This window comes from Xenopus tropicalis, chromosome 7, assembly GCF_000004195.4.
Source record: "Xenopus tropicalis strain Nigerian chromosome 7, UCB_Xtro_10.0, whole genome shotgun sequence".
Taxonomy (NCBI): domain Eukaryota; kingdom Metazoa; phylum Chordata; class Amphibia; order Anura; family Pipidae; genus Xenopus; species Xenopus tropicalis.
Window position 1 is genome coordinate 73,019,910 of NC_030683.2, and position 25,266 is coordinate 73,045,175.

At 37.4% G+C, this 25,266-nt stretch overlaps 1 protein-coding gene across 2 annotated transcripts; it reads left to right on the forward strand.

Moving 5' to 3' along the window:
• Positions 1-4,359: 4,359 nt before the first annotated feature.
• On the forward strand, positions 4,360-24,733 carry tmem45b (transmembrane protein 45B). 2 transcript variants are annotated; one of them, NM_001011108.1, is given in 6 exon segments: positions 4,360-4,465; positions 13,819-14,014; positions 16,809-17,021; positions 19,025-19,209; positions 22,348-22,493; positions 24,219-24,726. In NM_001011108.1, coding segments are annotated over 5 exon segments (843 nt in total). In that variant the 5' UTR covers positions 4,360-4,465; positions 13,819-13,830; the 3' UTR covers positions 24,334-24,726.
• The last annotated feature ends 533 nt before the right edge of the window (positions 24,734-25,266 follow it).

The window sequence follows — 25,266 nt, forward strand, 5'->3', positions numbered from 1 at the left end:
GGGTAGCAAGAAACTTAAAAAAAAATTTGGCAGATTTGGCAGAATCCATCGGGGTGGGTTCGGACAAACCCAAAAAAGTGGGTTTAGTGCATCCCTAGGTAATAATGGCATTAGCGTGCAATTTGCACTTTGTGTTTGCAATTGTGAGTCTGATTATTAGACTTTTATTGTATTTATAAAGCTCAAACATATTCTGTAGCCCTGTACACTGAACCTACAGAATTATAAACAAAGCAACCAATATCTGATACAAGAGTGCCCTGGCCAAAAGAACTTATAATCTATCTATATATATATATATATATGTATATATTTTTTTTTTTTGAAAATGTGTTTTTGTAATAACTCTTTGGGTCGTGACAGACGGGGAGATTAGTTGCCGTGCCACAAATCTCCCTTGTCGCAGGTGACTAATCTCCCCAATATGCCATCCCACTGGTTAGAATGTAAATTGACGGTGGGATGGCATCTGTGACGTGGCGTTTTGCAGAAATCGCCGAAGTTGCCTTGACAGGAAACTCTCAAAAAGCCAGTTGCATGGCATATCAGGCATGTGTTCATGCAACCAACCAAGCCAAAAAAAGAAAGAGTCAATACAAGTTTTTCATTTGTTTATAAACTTAGTGATAATGAAAAATGAAGTCCGCAACAAAATAAAAAATTTGCTGCATACATGGGGTACAACTTTTTAATGGTTTATATATATATGGTGTATTTTACATTTTTGATTTTGTTGCGGACTTAATTTTTCATTATTGCATTTTTCCCTCTATTGGCCACTAGAGGACTGAGTCTGCAGGATTTAGTATACTTTATTTAAATTTATTTGATTTATTTTCCTAGTTTGGCCTTTTTTGATAATATAAACTTAGTGATGCTTTATTTAAATTAGACACATTTGATGAGGAAATGGAAAAGAAATTTGACATACTAAGGGCTGCAGTGAGGTTCAGTTTATGGAGATGCGTAACATGTTGAATTCTCTGGAAATTCTCAGCTACTACTAGGAAGCTAAATTAAAATGACTTAAAAATAAGTTTAAATGGACCAGTGCAAGCAGACATGTTACATGTTATTGAGGGCTTTTAGCTTTGTTTTTCAGAAGAAGCAAAAGTAGAAGGAACAGCTCCTGAAAACAAAGCCGGGACATAGGACACTTCTTTAATAAGTTACCCCTATAGTGTAGTTGGAAGGAACAGCTTGACCTGGTTGGAAGTAGTCTGTAGTATATCATATTGAACCCCAACCCTAGCTGCCTATGATTGGGACAATAAAAAATATAGTTTTAATTTCCTTACCTAAAAACACCTTGATTTGATTTCTTGCCAAGTTGTAGGCTGTGTTTATAGATTTTTAGAGTAAGCTGAATTACTGAAATGCCCTGTTGGGTCAATGCCAAGTTCTTATATAAATCCAAGGAGAAGTATATGCTTTCTGCAAAAGCCAGGTCTGGCTGCAGGCACAGACCATAGGCACCTATGTCTGTTTTCTGCATGTTTTTTGTTAATGATTTTCTCATTAAGTATGACATACGTATATTATGGTTGTAGAACAGCTTTCTTATTATTTTTACATTGTGGCATGCTGTTGGTGGCTAAATATTAGCAAACGTTAAAAGTAATTTCTAACATAATATAGACTCTGATGGAGATCCAGATTTTCCAGTTCCAAGACAGGTTTGACAACTTTCTTTTGTTTAATGCTAAATTTCAGTAGTTTCTTCTACCTTGCTACTCTTGTTTTTGGTAATGTTGTTTTACAACACATATTGCATGGTTATACTGCCAACAAAGCTGGCTTCATTTGTGGAATTGTAAGATGTCTCTGGCAGCCCTTTAGGCCAATGGCAAATGCTGTGTTTTCTGTCTGAAATCTGCTCCGTGAGTGCAGTGACTGATTACAATCCTTTCTATGCTCACACATAAAGGGCAGAGGGGGGGCCGAATCTGCATTGTTTCCACCATTTTAATTGAGCTAAATGTCTCAAGATATTAATAACTCTTTTGAACATCTTTTTTGAAGCATCTTCACCTACAGGACCAATGAGAAATGTTTTATCTGCCAATATTTCTTTTGCTGTTGCCAAGGGAAAACACTGATCATTGGCCACCGCAAGTATGAACAATGCCTTGGCTGTGGTAACTTACAATGGGCATATTACATACTTCCACATAAAAACTTCATATATAAAATTTGTGAAGAAAGTATTGTCTGAATCCTTTTACTGCCATGCAATTTGCATCTGAAAGTAAAGTTTGAACTGTGAAGTGTCTGGCATCCTTCATGTTTCTCCAGTTTAATATTTGGTAAATCTCCCATTAGTCAAGATGTCTTTGGATCTGGATGGCCCTAGACACTAGGGGGCATATTTATCATGCTGTGTAAAAAGTGGAGTGAAACTTTACCGGTGATGTTGCTCATAGCAGCCAATCAGATGATTTGCTTTGGTTTTCTAACTTTTTACACAGCATGATAAATATACCCCCAAACCTCCAATTGCACCTTAGCCTGTGCATGCGCCATTTACATAAGAGAGGGGTAACCCCTCAGCTAAGCTGCTAAAAGTGTCCAGAAGCATCCTAGGTCCACAACCCTAAGGGCTCTGGTACACGGGGAGATTAGTCGCCCGCGGCAAAACTCCCTGCTCGCGGGCGACTAATCTCCCCGAGTTGCCTTCCCCCTGCCATCCCACCGGCGAACATGTAAGTCGCGGCGGCGCGATTTCGCGCAAATCGCCGAAAAAGACTCGCGAGGCTTTTTCGTCGATTTCCCGAAATCGCCCCGCCGCGTCTGCCATCCCGCCGGCGACTTACATGTTCGCCGGTGGGATGGCAGGGGGAAGGCAACTCGGGGAGATTAGTCGCCCGCGAGCAGGGAGTTTTGCCGCGGGCGACTAATCTCCCCGTGTACCAGAGCCCTAAAGCTACCATAGCTGTCCATAGTGTCTGTTTACCATTCAGCCTGGCCACCAGTTTTATTAAACAAATAAAGAGTATGCACATTAGTTGACAGGACAGAAATTCATAAGCCATAGGGCAGGCCTTATTGATCCATCAAACTCTGCTACTCCTTAAAGGAACAGTAACACCAAAAAATGAAAGTGTATAAAAGTAACTAAAATATAATGTGCTGCTGCCCTGCACTGGTAAAAGTTGTGTGTTTACTTCAGAAAGTCTACTATAATTTATATAAATAAGCTGCTATGTAGCCACGGAGGCAGCCATTCAAAGGAGAAAAGGCACAGGCACTTAGCAGATAACAGATAAAACACTATTGTATTCTTCAGAACATAGTTATCTGCTATGTAACCTGTGCCTTTTCTCCTTTTTTCCAGCTTGAATGGCTGCCCCCGTGGCTACACAGCAGCTTATTATATCAATTATAGTAGTGTTACTGTAGCAAACACACCAGTTTTACCAGTGCAGGGCAACAGTGCATCATATTTTTATTACTTTAAAGCTCTTTCATTTTTTGGTGTTACTGTTCCTTTAACTTGCATGTCTGAATGATGCACAAGTTAGATGGCAGGTGTGGGGACCTGTGGGGGGTGAGAGAAGGAATAATCCTCAAAGCATGGCAGAGTTGTAACTAGAAGTTACTGGTGCCCACAGCAAAATACAGGGCATACATTTTGTGAATAACACACTGCAATCAGAAAGTACGCAACTGGGCCCCAATTATCTACTGGGCCCTCCAAGCAGCTGATAATCTGCTGACCCTGTAGTAATGTTCATCTGTTTGCTCAGACAATAGATGTATTTTTAGTCTGATAAAATAAGCATTTATTTGAATTAGGCTAATGCCACACTTGGCTGATGCATACTCACTGCAAAATCTGTGCATTTGTGCAAATACAGAGGGAGTGCAGTAAAATGCCATAGACAGTTACTATTTAGTGGGCTGATGGGTTTGCTTGGGCCTCTGTGTACTTGAAATGCCAGGGACAATTTTAAACCCCAGTCCAGACCTGCCAGTGTATTGTTAAAAACAGAAATACACACATTTTAAACCAAAGGAGTCAGGATTAATTTCTACTTTCCCAAGATATACAGAGCCTGTATCTGTCAGCTGACTTCAGTCAAACATAATTATGCTGAAATTAAAAAAAAAATACACCCTAAATTATACAGTGACTGAACATGTCAATTCTATCCAGTTTCATATAATAGGAGTAATCTTAATGACAGTGGAGTCTGAACCCAGCAGTCACATGTACAATGGCTTTTTTTTTAGGAATCAAGGAAGAAACCTGTTAGACTATTGCTAGGTGTGCAAACTGAACAATCCTGTTATTATGTCATCTACTGTGATAACATGAGCAAAGGTTATATACACCTTGCACTACCAGTCAGTCAGTGTGCACCTGCATGGGAAGAGGGTGCTCCTCCCTACTCAGCGGCAGAACACCATTTAGCAGACTCTCGTACTTTCAGAGCCCTACACCGAGGCTGCCTGTAGCTCCCAGGTGAGAGATAACACACTAGAATTTTTTTAAAAAAATAAAAGAGGGTAGTAGAGAGCATATATTCTTGGTTCTTTTTTTGATGTATAATGTATTATTTATATAAATAGGTTGTGCTTTGAAAATACATTCCCTTAAGTAGACACTGTAAACTGCATATACATATTATATATATATATTTATAGAGAGAGAGAGAGAGAAAGAGAGAGAGAGAATGCACAACTCAGAATAAATATATATTAATATGGGCCTCCACTTGTGCAAAAACTCCATTCACCCTTTAATACAATAACCATTGGCAGTGGCAGTCCTAAAAGCTCTGGATTTATAACCTGCTATTTACTTTACTCTTTACTTTACCTCTCTCTCTCTCTTTTAAATGCAATATAATCTTTCAGGTTCTGGTTAATTTTCAGTCATAAGACATAACCATGATTATTGATTTGTTCTTTGTAGCAATTTTAACTTTATATCTTGCTTAATATTTTTACATATCAATTTTAAGGAAACAATTTAATCTTTAAATATGCGATTCTACAAATTTTACATTTTAACTGTCTGATTTCTAAAAGGTTAAAAACCACAGAACGGAAACAAATATAAAGACAGATGTATTATGTATTAATCAGAAATTGACCCCAAGCTATAATTGTTTTATCTTACTTCTAAGACCTGTAATTAAGGCCGGTAATTAAGATTAGCATTTTAGCAACAGGGCGGTTCCATTGTATACAATCTAACACACAAAGCTTGCTCGGTTCTTTGTTATAACTGACCACTGTGTTTTCAGTGTAAAGAGCAGTCCCCTTAATAAACACAGGAAAGCATTTTTTTCCTTTCAAAATCATACAGGCAGCTGCTTAGCGTTTATTGGCCTTTTGGTGAATCAGCATAGTAAAATTCTGTGAAGGAGGTTGTACTTATTTTCTGTGTTCCAACCCCACCCAATGATGATTTTGAAGTATTTGGTTGTTTAGGGTGCAAGCAGTGCAAGGGAGGGGCTGGGTACCCATAATGTAGGCATAGTCTTTAGCTTTTCAGCAATCAAACAAAAGCAGTAGGTTTCAGACCTTTCACGAGAAGCTGTGTCTAATTCAGAAAGGTTTCAGACCTTTCATGGGAAGCTGTGTCTAATTCAGTACGCCAAAAAAAAAAAGACATCAAATACTAGGTGGTACTTTCTAAATTTTATGGTGGATGTCTTTAAAGGTATCCAGCTTTGGAAGAGTCTTTTTAGCCGCTGTTGATCTCCATATTGTTAGTGTCTGTGTAATTAGTAAAATGCCTTCATGTGCTTTGTAGCTGCTCCTGGTCTTGCTATTATGATTGTCATGCTGCTATTAGCAACGTCTTAAAGATTACATGAATCAGATTGTACTAAATAAAGCATGAAAACTGTATCTGCATGCTTTTTTTGTTCAACTCTAATGAAATTTGCTTTTTTTATTCTATTTTTTATATCACTTTATACTCTAAAACAATTCATTTAATAATTAAGCGTTATCTGTATTCATTCACTAATAGACATGCATTCACCCCATCAATACAGCATCTTCTGCCTAAATGCCACTCCTCATCAAATACAGCCTGTATTCAAGGGGGGTGGGCAGGTGGGGGCATGTAGGCGTCCCTATTGGGCCGTCCTGTGGCAGGCTGCAATGTACGTGTTTTTGCACCCCTACATGCTTTTACTTTGATTATGGAGTGTCTGTATGTCACAACAGTTTTTTTTATTTAATCAACATATGGAATCTTACTTCCTGCTAACAACATGGGGATGTTTGACAATCCCTATACAGCAGCCCGGTGGGCATGTGGAGAGCAGCTGACACCAGAAAGATGGCCTAATAATATAAAAAAAGGCAGGGTCAAACTCATTAAATCAGTTTTGTTCTATTCTTCAAAATTCCTTTTGAATGATGGGATATTAAAGTTTCACTGTTTCCACCCCTGTAATCTGTCTAGTGTTGTTCTGACTTCACGCCCAATGCTTGAAAATACATCATGTGGTCTCACCTAAACCAAAATAAGGAGTGGCTGCCCATAAATATGTAATAAGGTTGCACTTTCCAAGCAAGTGTCCCTCTAGGCTCTCTCACTCTGGTGACTGCTCATGATCAGGTTTGTCAATTGTTTTCATTTAGATCAGATTCCATGGTCAGAAATTTAATCAGGTTCCCTAATACATTACTGTGCGTCAAACATTAAAAATGCATTTTATGGTTTTGTTCTTTTTCACCTGCCACTGCTATTCTTTGGCTAACAACTACTCTGGGGGCAAGCAAATTAAATGGCTTTCCTGGCCGTGTTAAATCTCATGAGATTAATTTGTGAATCTTACAATACACCTCATTACCTGTTAAGCCCTAGTGCACCTGAGAGAAAACAATTTGCCTCTCACTGTATAAAGCTGATAATGCTATGTTACCCAGTAAACAGAGTCTGGCATTGGTTTAAAATGTGACATTTGGCAAGCTGGTTAATCCTTAATACAAGGCTACTTTATACTATTCATAATAGAAAAGGTGGATCAATAAACTTAAAGCTTCCTTTTCTTGGCACAGCACCAATCTAACACAGCTTGGCATACTCAGCGCACTGCAACAGCCCAGAATATTGTGAAAAGGCACAGAACAGCAGTTGTAGGGGAGGGAACTTGCTAAAGAAAGCAAGCATTGGGCAGCCAAAACCCAAATCCTAGGGGGAACTTGGAGTTCATATCATTAGGGTCATAGAAGTGCATTACACAGGTCTGTGATTAGCCTGTATTTTAATTGCCTGCTATTTAAATATGCCTGCTCACCAGCCCAACAAATAGTGACTGTCTATGGCACCTTACAGCAGCCCTTCTAGCATTTGCCAGAATTCACAGATTGCCAGTCCAGGCCTGGTCCATAACATACAATCAGAAATTTGGTTATGTTATTATAACTAACCACAAATATTCTAATTTATGTTAAACTGTGAACCATCTATTACAATCACTTATTCAGTTTGGTCAGTCTTGTTAGCATATAGTAGATCTAAACAACTACAGTGGTGACATTCTATTTCTATTCCGTGTAAATAACAGATTAAAAGGGATCTAGGAAACTAGGAATATCTACTGTGCAAAGGAAAGGGTCTATGTATTGTGCATTTATTACATTGTTTATATTTATCACTGTTCTATAATATCTTGAAAAAGTTTGGTGTGCTCTATATAAATGAAACAGTTTTGTAAGTTTTGAACTGTGTAGTTAATAAAATCTCTGCACGCATAGTGAATCAAAAAGGTAAAGGGTTGTTAGTGCGGTGCATTTTAAAGTGCCTCTAATTGAAACCTAATTGCTTTAGAAGTTGTGCCTTATGCAAAAATTGTTCTGTAATGTCTATACAGTAAATACATTTCTAGATTACGGCTGTACAATTTGATCTTCTCAATTGTTATGCCATTAAAAAGACAAAGAATCTGAAGATGTAAACAAAGCAAAAGTGTAAAATTGATTGTATTATGGCAATCCCAGGAGAGAGGCAGTGAGGAAGATTAGATGTCCCTGTTGGAGTCACAGTTTCACAGCTGGATAAAATTGTTTTACCTTGAAACCTAAGCTCCAGGCTAAGGGAGCTGCTCCACCTGTTATGAACGCATGTCAGGCTGAGCACCCGCAGTTCCCAGGTGAAGCACTTTTCACTAATAATCACTAATAGCAATGTTGCTATGTTATCTCCCCTCTGTGTAAATTCACTAAAATTCCCATGTGAAAACCTACATTGACTTTACATGAGGTTGAGGTAAAAAGATTATTTTAGGTGTCAATGAAATGAGCTGGCAGGAACTATGAGACAAACCTAACTTTAAGGCGTCACATAGAAAATTCTTCTGGAAAGTGTCTGGGAATATGACCATTTTGCTCACCTGTTTATAGTCACTTTAGCATGCTTATCACAATAGACTGAAATATTATTTATGGGGCACCCTTACAATTTTTGGAACTTTACAGCACTTTATGTGTGCTTTTTTTTTTTTTTTTTTTTTCAAAATCCATAATGCTTTTTTGGCATTTTCAAGGCATTTCATTTGTGTTCACTGTAATTGTAATGTATTTTTTAACCCTTTTACTGCCATCTGTTTTGGTCAAAGTGGAACTTGTATTGCCAGACAGTTTTTGAACATTTTGCACTGTTTCCACGGGGGGACTTTTAGTTTACCCAGGAAAACAATATATTGTTTTTTTCAGGACAACCTAAGCTTTCAAAATATGGTGGAATTTTTGTGTAATTCCAATTCTGTAACAAGATATAGGCTTCTAAATGTCTAAAAAAATCAAATTTTCCATAATATAAACACACATACTAGAAACAAAAATTATTTTATGCACGAATATACAACTGATTTGGAACGTCCCATGTCTCCTGAATGTGCCAATACCAAATATATATAGTTTTATGGAGATTTCTCACTTGTATAGGTCAAAACTCCCAGCAGTACCCTACCACATTTCCAAAGCACTGCTCCAGAAAGCTGCATACTTTAGATTTCAAGGCCAAAAATTCCACTAAAAGAAGGTTTATCCCAGAAAATTGTACATTTTTGGAAAGAACAGATTCTGGGGAATACAGAATAGGCACAACTGTCTCTCTGCTCCAAACTATCAAGTCGCAATGCTTTCCTAAAGTTATTGGTTTTTATTAAAATTTGTGATTTTTTTTTAAAAAATCGCTTCAAAGCTTCCAGTCTATAGTATCTTATCTCCTACAGGTCATAAAGTAACCAAATAAAACGTCCACTGAACAGTTTGATGCCCAATATGTATAGGTTTACCTAAGTATGTGGCATGTAGGGGCCCCAATGTGAACATACCCCCATATGATCTGTCATTTCAGCTCCTGCAAAATGAACACATTTACATCATTATATGTGGGATAAAGCTAGTAAAAAGTATGCTCACCCCAGAAAGTCATATATTTTTGGAAAGTACACATTCCCGCAAATCTAAAATGGGTACCCATGTCTTTCTACTCCAAAGTACCAAGCCACACAGCTTTTATAAATTTAGCAATTTTGATGACATTTCCAAAAATCCCCTCAAAGCTTCCACTTTGCAGCATCTTATCTCCCCCAAAGTGTTAGGTACCAAGATAAAACACCCTAAATTTGAATGCCAGGGGTCCACTGAACAGTTTGATGCCCAATATGTATAGGTTTACCTAAGTATTTGGCATGTAGGGGCCCCAATGGGAACATACCCCCATATGATCTATCATTTCAGCTCCTTCAAAATCAACACATTTACATCCTTTATGTGAGATAATGCTACAAAAAAGTACTCTCACCCCAGAAAGCCATATATTTTTGGAAAGTACACATTCCCCCGAATCTAAAATGGGTAAACATTTCTTTTTGCTCTAAAGTACCAAGCTCTAAAGCTTTCCTAAGTTTGCAGATTTATATGACATTTAGAAAATAAATAAAAATGTTGCAATTTGCCGCATTTATCTCTCACAATTTCTTGATAAAGATCAGATAAAGGCAAATCACCACAAATAGGAACACCTAAGGTCTACTGAACAGTTTGATGCCCAATATGCATAGATATACCAAAGTCTGCGGTATGTACTGAACCCAAAATAAAAATGGCGCATAAGGATTTCTCGCCTGCCAACTCAGCTTTTGCACACAGAGCCCCCTGTCAGTGTATTATGTGCCGAAACTTCCCCTAACTATACAGAGACCCCCACAAAACCATATATTTTAGGAAAGTACACATTCTGACAAATCCAACAAGGGTAAAGAGTCCTTTCTACACCAAAAAAAAAAAAGCAGAGCTTTCCTGAAGTTATTAATATTTCAGAAAATCGCCTAAAAATGTTGCAATTTGCCGCATTTATCTCACACAATTTCTTGCGTACAAAGGCAAGTCACCCCAAATAGGAACACCTAAGGTCTACTGAACAGTTTGATGCCCAATATGCATAGATATACCAAAGTCTGCGGTAAGTACTGACCCCAAAACGAAAATAGCGCATATGGATTTCTCGCCTGCCAACTCAGCTTTTGCACACAGAGCCCCCTGACAGCGTATTATGTGCCGTAACCCCCCCTAACTATACAGAGACCCCCAGAAAACCATATATTTTTGGAAAGTACACATTCTGATGAATTCAAAATAGGTAAAGTTATTTTTGTACACCAAAGTTACACCTGGCAAAGCTACGCTAAAAACCGATTAGGAACACTTATACAAAAATGCGATAAAACCACAAAAATTGTGCAAATCAGTGAAACAACAAAATAAGTCACATGACAGTGTAATTAGTGGTCAGAATATCTGATCCAATAGTCACGCTGTCAAAATAAACAGTTTTTAGGTAAAAGAAACTAAAAACAAAGTGGTAAAATGAAAAAAAAACAAAAACAAAGTGTTTGTGTATACATGTGTGTATATGTGTAAAAGTTGTGTGACAGTGTGTAAGTGTGTATATGAGTGTAAATAAGTGTATAAAAGTGTGAAAAATGAAAAAAAAAAAAAAAAAACCCTGCTAAATTGTGTTTTGTAAGTGTGTATAAATGTATGTAAGTGTGTGTGTAAGTGTGTAAATGCAAAAAAAAAAAAAAACAAACACCTTACCAGTCCTGAAGACCCGATCGCCTCCTCCTCCAGGATGCAGTGGGACGGCGCTAGGGGGGAAGCAGGAAGCAGCAGACGCGATGCGATCGTGTCTGCTGCTTCCTGGAGGGTCCTGCGACACGATTGTGTCGCAGGACCCACATGACGGCCCCCCTGGCTCATTGCCCAGGGGGGCTGTCATCTCTAGAAACTCTCTGCAGCGGCGGCACATGCCGCCGCTGCAGAGAGCAGCCTTTAAATGCCAACGACGTATGGGGCACATCGTTGGCATTTAAGCCCTTTTACTGCCACACATATCCCATAATTCGTTGGCAGTAAAAAGGTACAAGTAATCCCCTTAAGTTCCACAGCACTTTTAACTACATTAAAATTATAGCATATGGGTACAGGGGGCTTACAATAGATCAACAAACAGGGGTGACGGCATGAAAAAAAAACACCTTGTAATTCAAAGGGAAGGGGTATAACTCCCATGTAAGGATGCCAATTCACCTGAAAGTACCTTCTCCTTACTTACATTCTGATCACCGAAAGTAAAAATGGAAAATGGAAAATTAGAAGGAAAACAATTTCCTGGTATTAAGCTGGATCACCATGAGTAATGTGTTTTACTTGCAGCTAACAAAAGGTAAATGAAGGGGAAGGTACTTTCCTCCACAGCACAAATTTATATACAGTGAAACCTCAATTTTACATATCCTCATTTCAAGTTTTCTCGTACTATTTTTGCGACCCCACTGCAAAAATACATAATGCTTTCCCCCTGATTTTAAATTTTCCCAGATTTTACACCATTTTTTTTTTTGGTCTCCTGAAAACCAGAAAATGTGGTTTCTACTGTATTGTCAAATTGTATATCCACCCAAATATCCTTCTGTAATTATTCAACAACAACAAACATTTGTAAAGCGCTTTTCTCCCGTGGGACCCAAAGCGCATTCATGGATACTGAGAATAAATGCCTGCTTTGCCCAAGTACCAAATTTGTCAGGATTTCCAGGGTGAATAGTGACTGGATGGAATCCTAGTTAGAATATCTTTCTTAACTTTTTGTTCGTAATAAGTGCTTTAAAACAAACTCTTTTTGCCCCAAATGCAACTAAACTGCTGTTAATTGATTCCACTACCTATGGCCTTGTCCGAAGATTGGTAACTTCTGGAACATGGTGGAAAGATTCTTGAACCACAGGTTGAATTTAAATATTAAGTTATCTCCTAGTTTCGCTCTATTACACATTAAAAAGGAGGAGGTGTTATCAAGCATTTTACCAGTCTCCTTAGCACAAAAAATTGCTAAATTATTATTTTTGTTTATGGCTGCCTCTAAAAAAGCATTATTTTATTATTGGTTAAAAGAGGAAACCCTTCCTATAAAAGAAAACGTTTCTTATCTTAATCAGCTTAGCTGGCAAGAAGCCATCAAAGCAAAAACAAGTGAACCTAAATCCAGGATCCCTTTTAAAAATACATGGTCATTTTTCTTTAATTCTATAGATACAAGAAATAAGGATCAGATTTATAAAATGTTGCATATATAGATTTATTTCAATAATTCACGAACATATAAGCAAAATTATCCTTGATTTTGCTCTCTAGGAAACTTTTCTTTTCCTTTCTTTTTATAGTTTATCCACTGGGCATAGTTAATTTGTTTTTGTTTTGTTTTTCTCTATTTAAATTACTTATATTGTTTCTCTGTAAGCATTCTATTTTCTTCATTTCTTATTTTTTTGAAGGACAAACTGTCGAGTGTGACTATTGTTGTACAACCTATTTTTAAATAATTTGTCATTATTCATCATACATGTTTATTCCAAAACTACAATAAAAAGTTTAAAAAAAAAAAAGAATATCTTTCCTAATTTCTCTTTCCAAGCATGTTCACTAGGAGCTGCTTAACAAACTGGCACACCCAGTGCATACTTAAAAAAAATAAATAAATAAATAATTACATCAATACTCAATTCTTCTAAATTTAAGACAAGATAATATTGAATAATACGAATACATAATAATAAAATATACTTAATAGTGTTTTGTTTAGTTTTTTTACATCAGCATGCATATGTTTAATTGTGATCAGAATTCTGCATCTGGGTTACATTCATCCAGTCTGTGGCCTGTCATTATAAATCAGTCAGAAATATTTTAAACAGGCTCCGATTATAGGAGACACCATAAGAGACAAGAGGATCAGACATAAGTTGTAGGGAAGGGAGATATTGAAAAAAATTATGTTTCAGTGTTGTACATGAAGGTTAACTCTCTTCTGACAGGAATATTACAGTAGAGGGAGCATACCCTGTGGGGATTAGGAGTGTAGGGGGCCTGGTGAAGCCCTTAAAGATGAACAATTTCAATATATATTTGCAATAGAGAACATGTTCCTTGGGTAACAAGGTCCCTAAAAAAATTTCTTGAAGGACCCAGTAACTTCTAGTTATAATTTGTCACACCTGGCTATCAACATCTCAGAATGTTATGGGCAAATAAATGTGAGTGCTATACATAACTAATTACTGATTAACAGCGCAGAGGGTAAATCCTAAACCAGGAATGGGTATACAAAGATCTTTAAAGCTAGCTTGATTAATGAACTGTTAACCAGCATAGCAACAGAAAGTGTGCCTATCTGTTGCTCTTTATGACTGCAATGGCATGAGGTAAAACTAGAACCAACTGTATGTAGGGGAAATGTTATAAAATTAATCACATCTACATTCCATTCTTGTCATTTTTTTTCAGGCATAAGTAAAGATGGCGAATTTTAAAGGTCATGCCCTTCCAGGCAGCTTTTTCCTTGTGTTTGGCTTATGGTGGTCTGTGAAGTATCCCCTTAAATATCTGAATAGCAAGGTAAAAGGAAACTGTAGGTCCAACAAGTGCTATGAACGTTTGGAGCTCATTGAAGGAATACTTAAAGCGGCCTTTGCATTAATAGGTAAGTCGCTTAAATGCCATTCTTTGTGGTCCAGAATAAAATACAACAATGGGTTCAGTTCAATAAAAGCAGTGCCAGTCCACCTGATTATTAAAAAGAACTCAAAGTTATCTAACAATAAATATTAAGTTACCAAAACATTCCGCCTACGTGAATTAACACCAAATAATGCCAGGCCACTATATGGAAAATGTAGATTCACTTGCAGTGCAATATACTCCCTTTTTCGACATGAGTGCAGTGAATTGGCCTTGTGTCTGCTGTTTTAAACACAAAAAAAATGTTTTTTTCCTTCAACTTGCATTAAACAGGGCAAACAGCGAAACCGATGATATTCTATGTTAGAAAACCAATATACAATACAACCCCTCCCTTCACCCTTCTGTGTCACTACTGAGTCCACTATGCCAGGGGGATTATCAGCCTCACAAGGACCAAACATGGAGTAGCTTCAGTTTCCCTCTTTGCCCTGTTTAGCACAAGTTATTTATGGATGTGTGCAAGTAGGCATTTCAAAATTACTATTATTAGTCAATTTCAAAAAATGGAAAAATTGTACCTCTGGGTACTTCAAATATATTTCAGAAGGGTGACATTTTAAATCCCAGTTGTAAAGGCACATAAAACAGGTACATGACCTGTTTCCAGAATGCTCAGAACCTGGGCTTGTCCAGATGAGGGGTCTTTCTGTAATTTGTCTACTAAAAAGTAATTAAACCATGGAAAAACACAATAGGATTGTTTTGCCACCAATAAGGGTTAATTATATCTTATTTGGGATCAAGCACAAGGTACTGTTTTATTATTACAGACGAAAAGAAAACATGTTTTAAAATTTTGGATAATTTGATTAAAATGGAGTCTATGGAAGATGACCTTCCTGTAATTTGGAACGTTCTGGATAACATATTTCCCCCATAATGAATCCCATCAGCCACTACAAACTGCCACCAATTCCTCAATAAATCAGCACTAAATACTTCAAAGGAAATAAAGAGAAGATGCATGAATCTTTACATTTAATATAGTATTCATCTAAATGATCAGATATTATATAAATATAATATTTACTTGTTAAGCACCTACAATAACTATAAGTGTAACTGTAGACTCATATGCATGTAGTATAAAGAAACATCACTATTAAATACAAATCAACTTAAATGGCAAACAGTAAATGTAATGCATATCAAGTATTATTATAGCCTATCTGTACCTGGTTGCTCTTTTTGATTTCAGCTCCAATAATATTCTATATTAAAACATAGGTAGTCCTCCTGTTTGCACAGCAAACTCTAGTTTTCTGTCAGTGGCAGGGATAGCTAGTCAGGTCTAGACTTGTTTTATTCTAAGAGAAATTTCTTTTGAAATGCTTTGCTAAATATTTACCTATAATTAAATTAAACACGTCTACATTAACTGTTAAATAGTTAGAGAATTACCAAAATGTGTGGGTTTTATGTGAAATGAATAATAAATGTGAGGGTATACTGAGAAAAAAAACTGCTCTAAGCATACTGACCGTTTCATATTAAAAACAAATAAGTGTAGGTATCGCTTAAAACAGTAATATCTAACTTATTGCAATTATATCTCACACAGCATGTTGGAGAGCTGGATCATATCACACAGTTAAGCCTTTAAATAGACTGGGGGCCATAAAAATCCACCGAGGGTCACATTCGGCCCACTAACCTCCAGTTGGACAGCCCTGACTTAAAGGAATGATGAAAAGATTATCATATAAAGAGAGTTCATTTGCTATTTACAGAGGAAAATATGTGTCAGTGCTTATCTTAATAACATTAAAGTTCAGTCAGATGAACTATGAACTGGGCAAGCCAGTGTGTACTATTGCTCAGAGCAAACTTATGGCACTGCCTAGGAGCGGCCTCAAAGGAAACTAATTGTGACCAGAGATAATACTACCAGAGAGAAATTTCATGCAGGTGAATACCCCTGAAAGTAAAATTTTGCTGTTGTTTTTCAAATTATTATTAAAGTTTTCATAAATAAGGCAAATGACTTGTTGCAATTGTGCATGTAGTTTACAGTATATTTTTTACAGTATCTTTTCTTTAGTTGTGCATATAATACATCAGCCCAGTGAGATGGGGTTGTTTAAGTTTAGGTGTAACAGGAACTAGAGGCCTGGTGCAGTCAGCAGACTGAGACTTTCATTCTGTTGATGATTTACATTTCTATATTCAGACTAAGAAAAAAGAACCGGTCCTGGTCCATGCTAAAAGTAGTAGTCTTTTCTGTCAAGCAGGCACAGTCACTTTATATTGGGAGTCTCCATGCAACTTTTACCTGAGTGTTTTTTTCTCAATTCACCTTACTCTTTTCAATCAAATTATCAACTCAATGATTGAATAAAGATGTATATGCTCCAATTAGAGAAGCCATCCATATTCAACTGTCTGTTTATATTTCTGCTAAAGTCGTTGAAATTATTTTGCTTTCTTATTGCCCAAAAAGGCATGTCTTCTATTGGGCATCCAGGCAGTAACTAGAAAAGTCTTTGTAATGAAGCAAAATAATTGATGGAATAGCTCTGACTGATTGCTCACAGGTAAAGAAGGTGTCTTTACCAAAGCCCAATAAGAACATGATAAAAAGCAGCGATCGCAACCGTAATAGCCCAAATATCAGCAAGTGATATAAGTTAAGGAGCTGTATAATAGAGAAGTTTAGTTACAACATACAGTAGATAGCAGTATAATTGTAGGGTTGGAATGGGCTCGGTTTGCAGAGAACCACCAGACATGGTAATGTGCTTGTGTTGTTTTAGGGATTCTGGCAGAGCAGTTTGTTCCCGATGGGCCTCATATGCACCTTGTTAATGGTGAAGACCACAGCTGGGTAAAGCTAATGAACTGGCAGCATACAACTATGTACCTCTTTTATGGAATCTCAGGAGTAGTGGACATCCTGACTTTTCTTCCCCTAAATTTGCCGCGAGGCTTGGATCGTCTCAGCTTGGGAATAGCTGTGATTATTGAAGGTAAGAGTGTGTGTGTATGTATATAATATATATTAGTTACAAAGACCAGAGTCCATCAAGTTCAACCCTTCCAAGTAAACCCAGCACACACAAACCTATACTGACCTATCTATACACTCACATACACCATATATACCAACATCAGTACTAACTGTAGATTTTAGTATCACAATAACCTTGGATATTATGCTTGTTCAGGAACTCATCCAAGACCCTCTTAAAGGCATTAACAGAATCTGCGATCACAACATAACTAGGAAGGACATTCCACAACCTCACTGCCCTCACTGTGTGTATTACATGTTGATGTCTTTGTGTTTTTTTTCTTTGCCATTTGAAAATAAACTATATCCCCAGAATAAATACGTAACCAACAGATTGTTTAGATTATAGTAACCGGCCTATTAAAGAATCTTACCAAACTGGAATATATAGATATATAGAAATAATGCAGCTCTAATTGTAACAGGGAAAAGTGTAAGAGTAATAGACAGAGCTTTGCCCATTAGTTGGCTGATGTGACCTAACATGTATGTGTGCCCTTGGTTTGTTTGTGAGCACTGTGCATCATATGATCCCAGGGGGCGGCCATTAGTACTAATAATGGCAGTTTTCTATTTAGTATTACCTAATGGTAATAGAAAAGTATATTTTATTGTATGAAGCAGGGCTGTGCTGTTTAATGCAATATATTTTTATAGAGACCTACATTGTTCAGAGGTATAGTTTTCATTGAAATTTCTGATACAATACTGATTGAGTTATAGTTTGCCCTTTATTACTCTGCACCATGACCTCAAAACTATAGAAAAAAAAAATGTTCATGTTAAACAAATCTTCTTTGCAAAAAAAAAAAAGATTATCCAAAATTCCAAATGCTTAAATGTAATTAACTAAATGCATATTTCCTCCTCTGTCATATTTCATCTCCTGATTCTTTGGCTCCAGAAAATAGTAACCCATGACCTAAGTACCAATGCTAAGGTAACTTACTAACTATGCCAACTCATTTTATTTTTGCATTACATCACATTTACTGAGATACAGACAGCTCTACTTTGGATATTACATGTAAGGCAGTAATGTATGATAAGTAATTCTTGGCCAAGATCCTTTTTTATTTAATAGAAGATTTAGTAGAAATGCAAAACAATGGGCCTTGCGCTGTTTTTCATTCATGCGCACAATTAGAAATGCTGAAAGGGAACAATGATTGTAAAACTGTAGTTTATACCAGCTTTAACCTCTTAATCTACACTGAGGTACTAGCGTTACAGCACCATACATGTTACATTTCTGGGTTGAATGGAACTCTACAGAAAAAAACTTGTTTGTCAAGTACGTCACAGCCAACACTCAAAGCATCAACTAACTGCATTTCAAAGGTTTGTCTTTATCAGTTGGTAGCAGTAAACTAGCTCAACCAGTGTTTAGAATGAGTCACTCAGAGCTCCATTGACATTAATTCAGTTAATGGTTCCATGCTTTTGTCTTGTGGCATGTTTGAGAAAGTTATGTTATGGGTTACTGTTTCTCTGCAACAAATTGAAACAAACTGTTTCTCTGCAACAAATCAGCACTTCTGGTTATATCACTGCCAAATAGAGAGCAAGCCTTTCTAGCTTTCTATAGATTTTATATCACTAATATGGCTAAGGTAAGCCTTTAAAGAACAGTTGCTTAAAATGATTTTTAAAGAAACTGTTGGATATAAAAGATATATTAAAACTTTGTTATACTTTTCCAAAATAATGCTTTAGGGCTATGATACGTGGAGCTACTTGTAGCCAGCTACAGTCAGTCAAAAAAACCACCAGAAAATACCCTGCCCTAGACAACTGAAAATTGTTTCTGCTAAAACACACGTAATATTGTCTATTTTGTAGCTGCAGCTTTCTACCAGAGAACTTAGAATTATATACAGGATGTATGATATGACATGAATAATTATCTTCATTATTCTCACTATAGTTCTATCCCTGATTTCTTTTGTATTTCTGCAGGTCTCCTGTTCTATTATCACGTCCATAATCGCCCGGCACTTGACCAACACATTCATTCTCTGCTCCTCATTGCTGTTTTTGGTGGTGCTATAAGTATTATGATAGAAGTGTTTATGAGAAATGATATTGTTCTGGAATTATTCCGTTCCAGTCTCACAATTCTCCAGGGAACATGGTTCTGGCAGGTAAGTTCTAAGTTCTCTCCTGCTTCATGGATGTCCTTTCTGTATTCTGCCTTATGAGTCACTGGAAATGTCCTATTTTTATAACAGAGCATTGATTCGCATGTAAGAACATTTTATTAAAAGCTTAGCAAAGTTAGAGGAACTAACACTGCAGAAACTTGTTTATCATTTGTTCTCCTTTAACTACACTTCTGTAAAAGTGTAATAGACTAGGAAAGTGATTTCTACATCAGATGTCCACTTCAGAGGCTCCATCCCATACTTCTACCTTGTTTGCTTGCACATGTTAATAAAGTGTAGCGCATCAGCGTAGGTGAACAGGGAAATGTTATATTGGCCCTTACAAAAACAAAGAAAACTCTAGCTAGAAAGAAAACACTAGCATATACAGTGGAGGAAATAATTATTTGACCCCTCACTGATTTTGTAAGTTTGTCCAATGACAAAGAAATGAAAAGTCTCAGAACAGTATCATTTCAATGGTAGGTTTATTTTAACAGTGGCAGATAGCACATCAAAAGGAAAATCGAAAAAATAACTTTAAATAAAAGATAGCAACTGATTTGCATTTCATTGAGTGAAATAAGTTTTTGAACCCCTACCAACCATTAAGAGTTCTGGCCCCCACAGAGTGGTTAGACACTTCTACTCAATTAGTCAACCTCATTAAGGACACCTGTCTTAACTAGTCACCTGTATAAAAGACACCTGTCCACAGAATCAATCAATCAAGCAGACTCCAAACTCTCCAACATGGGAAAGACCAAAGAGCTGTCCAAGGATGTTAGAGACAAAATTGTAGACCTGCACAAGGCTGGAATGGGCTACAAAACCATTAGCAAGAAGCTGGGAAAGAAGGTGACAACTGTTGGTGCGATTGTTCGAAAATGGAAGGAGCACAAAATGACCATCAATCGACCTCGCTCTGGGGCTCCACGCAAGATCTCACCTCGTGGGGTGTCAATGATTCTGAGAAAGGTGAAAAAGCATCCTAGAACTACACGGGAGGAGTTAGTTAATGACCTCAAATTAGCAGGGACCACAGTCACCAAGAAAACCATTGGAAACACATTACACCGCAATGGATTAAAATCCTGCAGGGCTCGCAAGGTCCCCCTGCTCAAGAAGGCACATGAGCAAGCCCGTCTGAAGTTTGCCAATGAACACCTGAATGATTCTGTGAGTGACTGGGAGAAGGTGCTGTGGTCTGATGAGACCAAAATAGAGCTCTTTGGCATTAACTCAACTCGCTGTGTTTGGAGGAAGAAAAATGCTGCCTATGACCCCCAAAACACCGTCCCCACCGTCAAGCATGGGGGTGGAAACATTTTGCTTTGGGGGTGTTTTTCTGCTAAGGGCACAGGACAACTTATTCGCATTAACGGGAAAATGGACGGAGCCATGTATCGTGAAATCCTGAACGACAACCTCCTTCCCTCTGCCAGGAAACTGAAAATGGGTCGTGGATGGGTGTTCCAGCACGACAATGACCCAAAACATACAGCAAAGGCAACAAAGGAGTGGCTCAAGAAGAAGCACATTAAGGTCATGGAGTGGCCTAGTCAGTCTCCAATAGAAAACCTATGGAGGGAGCTCAAGCTCAGAGTTGCACAGAGACAGCCTCGAAACCTTAGGGATTTAGAGATGATCTGCAAAGAGGAGTGGGACCAACATTCCTCCTAAAATGTGCGCAAACTTGGTCATAAATTACAAGAAACGTTTGACCTCTGTGCTTGCAAACAAGGGTTTTTCCACTAAGTATTAAGTCTTTTTTTGTTAGAGGGTTCAAAAACTTATTTCACTCAATGAAATGCAAATCAGTTGCTATCTTTTATTTAAAGTTATTTTTTCGATTTTCCTTTTGATGTGCTATCTGCCACTGTTAAAATAAACCTACCATTGAAATGATACTGTTCTGAGACTTTTCATTTCTTTGTCATTGGACAAACTTACAAAATCAGTGAGGGGTCAAATAATTATTTCCTCCACTGTAGATATATACTTGGCAGTGCAACAGGATGTAAATGGTAGTAGAAGCTTTGATTTCTTTTGATGAAAACCAATAAAAAATGTATCCTACAAGAGTGGGCAGATGTTTATACTACTATGGACCAATATAAACACTAGTCTGAAAGATTTAAATGTTTTTGTTCCCTAGTGCTGAAAAAAATCCCAAAACATATCCAGCATGTACCTAAAGCTTAGTATGTAAAGTAACTTAAAGGAGAACTAAACCCTAAAAATTAATTTATATAATAAACTGATTCAAGTGGCTTAAAGTTTCAGTATCTCTATAGTAGTAATGATATATGTCTTTACAGTTATCACAGTTACATCTTCCTATCTTGGATTCTGTTAGAACTGTCCGGGACAGTGCACATGCTCAGTGGGCTCTGAGCAGCTGTTGAGAAGCTAAGTTTAGGGGTCGTTGCAAATTATCAAGCAGAAAATGAGATATGTCTCTCATGTAAGCTGATTCTAGAGGGTTCATTATTTCATTCTGATGCAGTTGCACTTGTTTCAGATCTGTCATTTAATGTGAATCTGAATTACATTACATATATTAAGAGTCAGTCCCTAAGCTCAGGTAACATAAGAGAGGAGCAGGGCACATCCAAATGATAAAAAGTTACAGCTTTATTTTACATATCAAAAAACCCAACACGTTTAGACCCCCCCATTCAAAAGGAGGGGGTCTTCGTCAAGACCCCCCCCCTCCTTTTGAATGGGGGTCGAAACGCGTTGGATTTTTTGATATGTAAAATAAAGCTGTAACTTTTTTTCATTTGGATGTGCCCTGCTCCTTTGGGGGATCTTACAGGGGACCCCTGCAGTGAGCACCCACATTATTGTATTGATTCTGTAGGTGTGCAGCATTACATACTTGAATTCCTAAGCTCAGGTAAGTAACGGCAGCACAGGGTATGTGCAGTGAATCAACAGAAAAAAAGATGGGGAGCTACTTGGCATCTGTGTAGGCACAGATCTTCCCTGCTAAAGGGCTGTGGTTGCCTTGAGCTGGTACAGAAGCCTAAAACATAATATACAACATTTCTGCTCTACTTCTTTGGTTAGGCTTTAGTTTTCCTTTAATAGATAAAATAATAAAATGTAAAATTCATATTTGTTCATATTCAGATTGGGTTTGTGCTATACCCACTTGGAGGAGCACCAGAGTGGGACCAGACTGATCACGGGAACGTCATGTTTATCACAATGTGCTTCTGTTGGCATTATGCTGTGGCCTTGCTTATCATGGCTATCAACTATTCTTTGGTCTACTGGTAAGTTTTAATGATTATCCAGAATATTTTAGTAGTACGGTAAAAATGAATCCCTGTAAGAATCCATAAACTTTTGGATTGATAGCAGCATATTCAACTAAACGGAAAAGCGGCTTTACAATTTTCTTTATTATTACCTATTATTGAATTAATATTTGGTATGTGTATGGAGATAATGGAACCAAGGATGAGATTGCAGCAAAAGGCCAGACATATAAAAAACAACACATATATTTAAGATATTCCATTTATCCCTTTTTCACAGTAGCCAAACCACAGTATCTGTTTTCAGTATCAATAAAAATGCTATTCTACTTCCAATGCCCTGTAAACCCCACCCTTGTAAGAATCTGCACAAACGAGTTCTTGCATTTCTCAGTACTAGAGTATCACTGTAAGGACAAACAAAAGAAAGAGCGGAGGACTTTTACAAATGCAAGTGCAAGCCTGCATCCATTCATGTTCCACAAAGACACTTGTGTCTTTACACGCTCCTCTATTCTTGTATTACCCTTCTTTGACCTAAAGCACACTGACTGCTCCCAGGGTAAGAAGGGATTGTGTGGCTGAATTACAACCAGTGACTGAAGAAATAAGGCCACCAATAGATTTTAACCATAAATCAATTTTTATGTACTATAAAAACTATAAATGACGTACTCACTTAGGACATTGATCCACAACAAGTAGTTTGGGAACACAGTGACATTCAGGTAAAATGTAAATAAGCAGGCACAAGTACCAGAAAGGAAATGGAGCTCACCAGAAGAGAGCTACCTACTAGTGGTCTGGATCAAGGTATTACTTGTGTGAACTACCTTTAGTCTATCTATACTTGTTGGAACAAAGTGCTGCTCTTGTTAAGAAGTCCTGTTCGAGCACAAATAGTGGATTCCGATGCAGAGACTCTAAGGCGGTGATCCCCAACCAGTGGCTCGTGAGCAACATGTTACTCCCCAACCCTTTGGATGTTGCTCTCAGTGCCCCCAAACCAGGTAGTTATTTATGAATTCCTGACTTGGGGGCAAGTTTTGGTTGAATAAATACAATATTTCCTACCAAATAAAGCCCCCTGTAAGCTGATAGTGTGCATAGAGGCTGCCTAATAGCCAATCTTAGCCCTTATTTGGCACCTCCATGAACTTTTATGATGCTTGTGTTGCTCTCCAAGTCTTTTTACATTTGACTGTTGCTCATGAGTAAGAAAGGTTGGGGACACCTGCTCTAAGGTATGCATTTTTGCTCCGAAATCTGCTGTTTGCTGACAGGCTGATTCTGTGTAGAAGGAAGTTGATCAGGTGTGTCATTAGCATTAGGATAGTTATTGGAGAAATAATAAATAACATGATCAGATAGATCATACGATGGCGTGCACAACAAAAAATTATTATAAAGGGAATAATTCATCCAAAACCCTCTATACACAGACACACATTCACAAACATACACACTTACAAAAGCATGTTTTTTAAAAATGTTTAACCTTATAGCAAAAGCAAAAATCAATATAATCCATCCTGCCAGCAATAAATGGGAAAAATCTAAAAATGCAATTACACAAATACTCAACACCCTTTTGTAGAAAGTGACACTGAAGATTCCATACTAGCCCCATCTAAGTATATAATATAATAAGTCAAAATAAGGATTTGATAATTTCAAATAACTGAACAAGAAAATGCACTTTAATATCAATATAATATCTGTATTCTCTTTTTACTGCAGTTGTGTAAAGAGGCACAAGAAGTTGTCTAGTGTTGTGGATAACAGCCTTAAGAAAATAAATTCAAACAAGACTGAAGTGGAAGCCTCCCTTCTAGCTGGCTCTGATGAAGAATGAGACTAAGCAACAACGAACGAAATTCTGAAGCAAACAATTCAGAGATGAGTCTGCAGAATTTGTGTTCTAAAAGTTACTGAACATTGAACATCTGCAAACCCCACTGACTCTGTGGAAATTTGGGATGACTTCTTTGCTCAATGCTTGTATATATTTAATATATCTGGATCTGTGAAACTTCCATACACATTGTTGGACTAAGGACTCTTTAACATATGCTTTTGATATAAATGCAGTTATTATATTACATCTTGTTTACATATTAGTGAGATGTGTATCATACAGCTACTTTGCTATTTAATTGCATACACTGTGTAAATTTTAATATAACTAAAAAAAATTATGGTTTACAGAGAAAAGACAGAAAAATAAAGCACAGCTTAATGAAGTATACTATATATTGAACTGATTGCCACTGCTTTTGTGGGAGCCAGTTGCTAGCCATTTTGTGACTGTACCTTTAGAATTGTTTCTATTCCTCTTAAGGCAGGGATCCCCAACCTTTTTTTTTACTTGTGAGCCATACAAGCATGAAAAAAGTTCCTTGAGGATGCAACATAAGGGCCATGATTGGCTATTTGGTAGCCCCATGTGGACTGTTAGCCTGCTTGGAATAAAGCTTCCAAAACTTGCCTCCAAGCTAGATATTTAAAAATGGGCACTGGGAGCAACATCAAAGGGGTGAGCAGCTTGGCTGGGGATCACTGCCTTAAAGGCAATGGCACATATGTCATTTTCATGTTCTCATGATCCACTGTTGATTAGTAGCTCTGTGGGTGGAATGTTCCCAGTCACTTGTTTGGCACCCACCTGCAAGTGTGTGTGCACCCAGATATTTTAGGTGATTGCCATACAAGTGAAAGGGGTTTTTATACTAATTGCCAAGGTGACGTGTTTAGAATCACCCCCTTGCCATTACTGTAGTGACAAAGC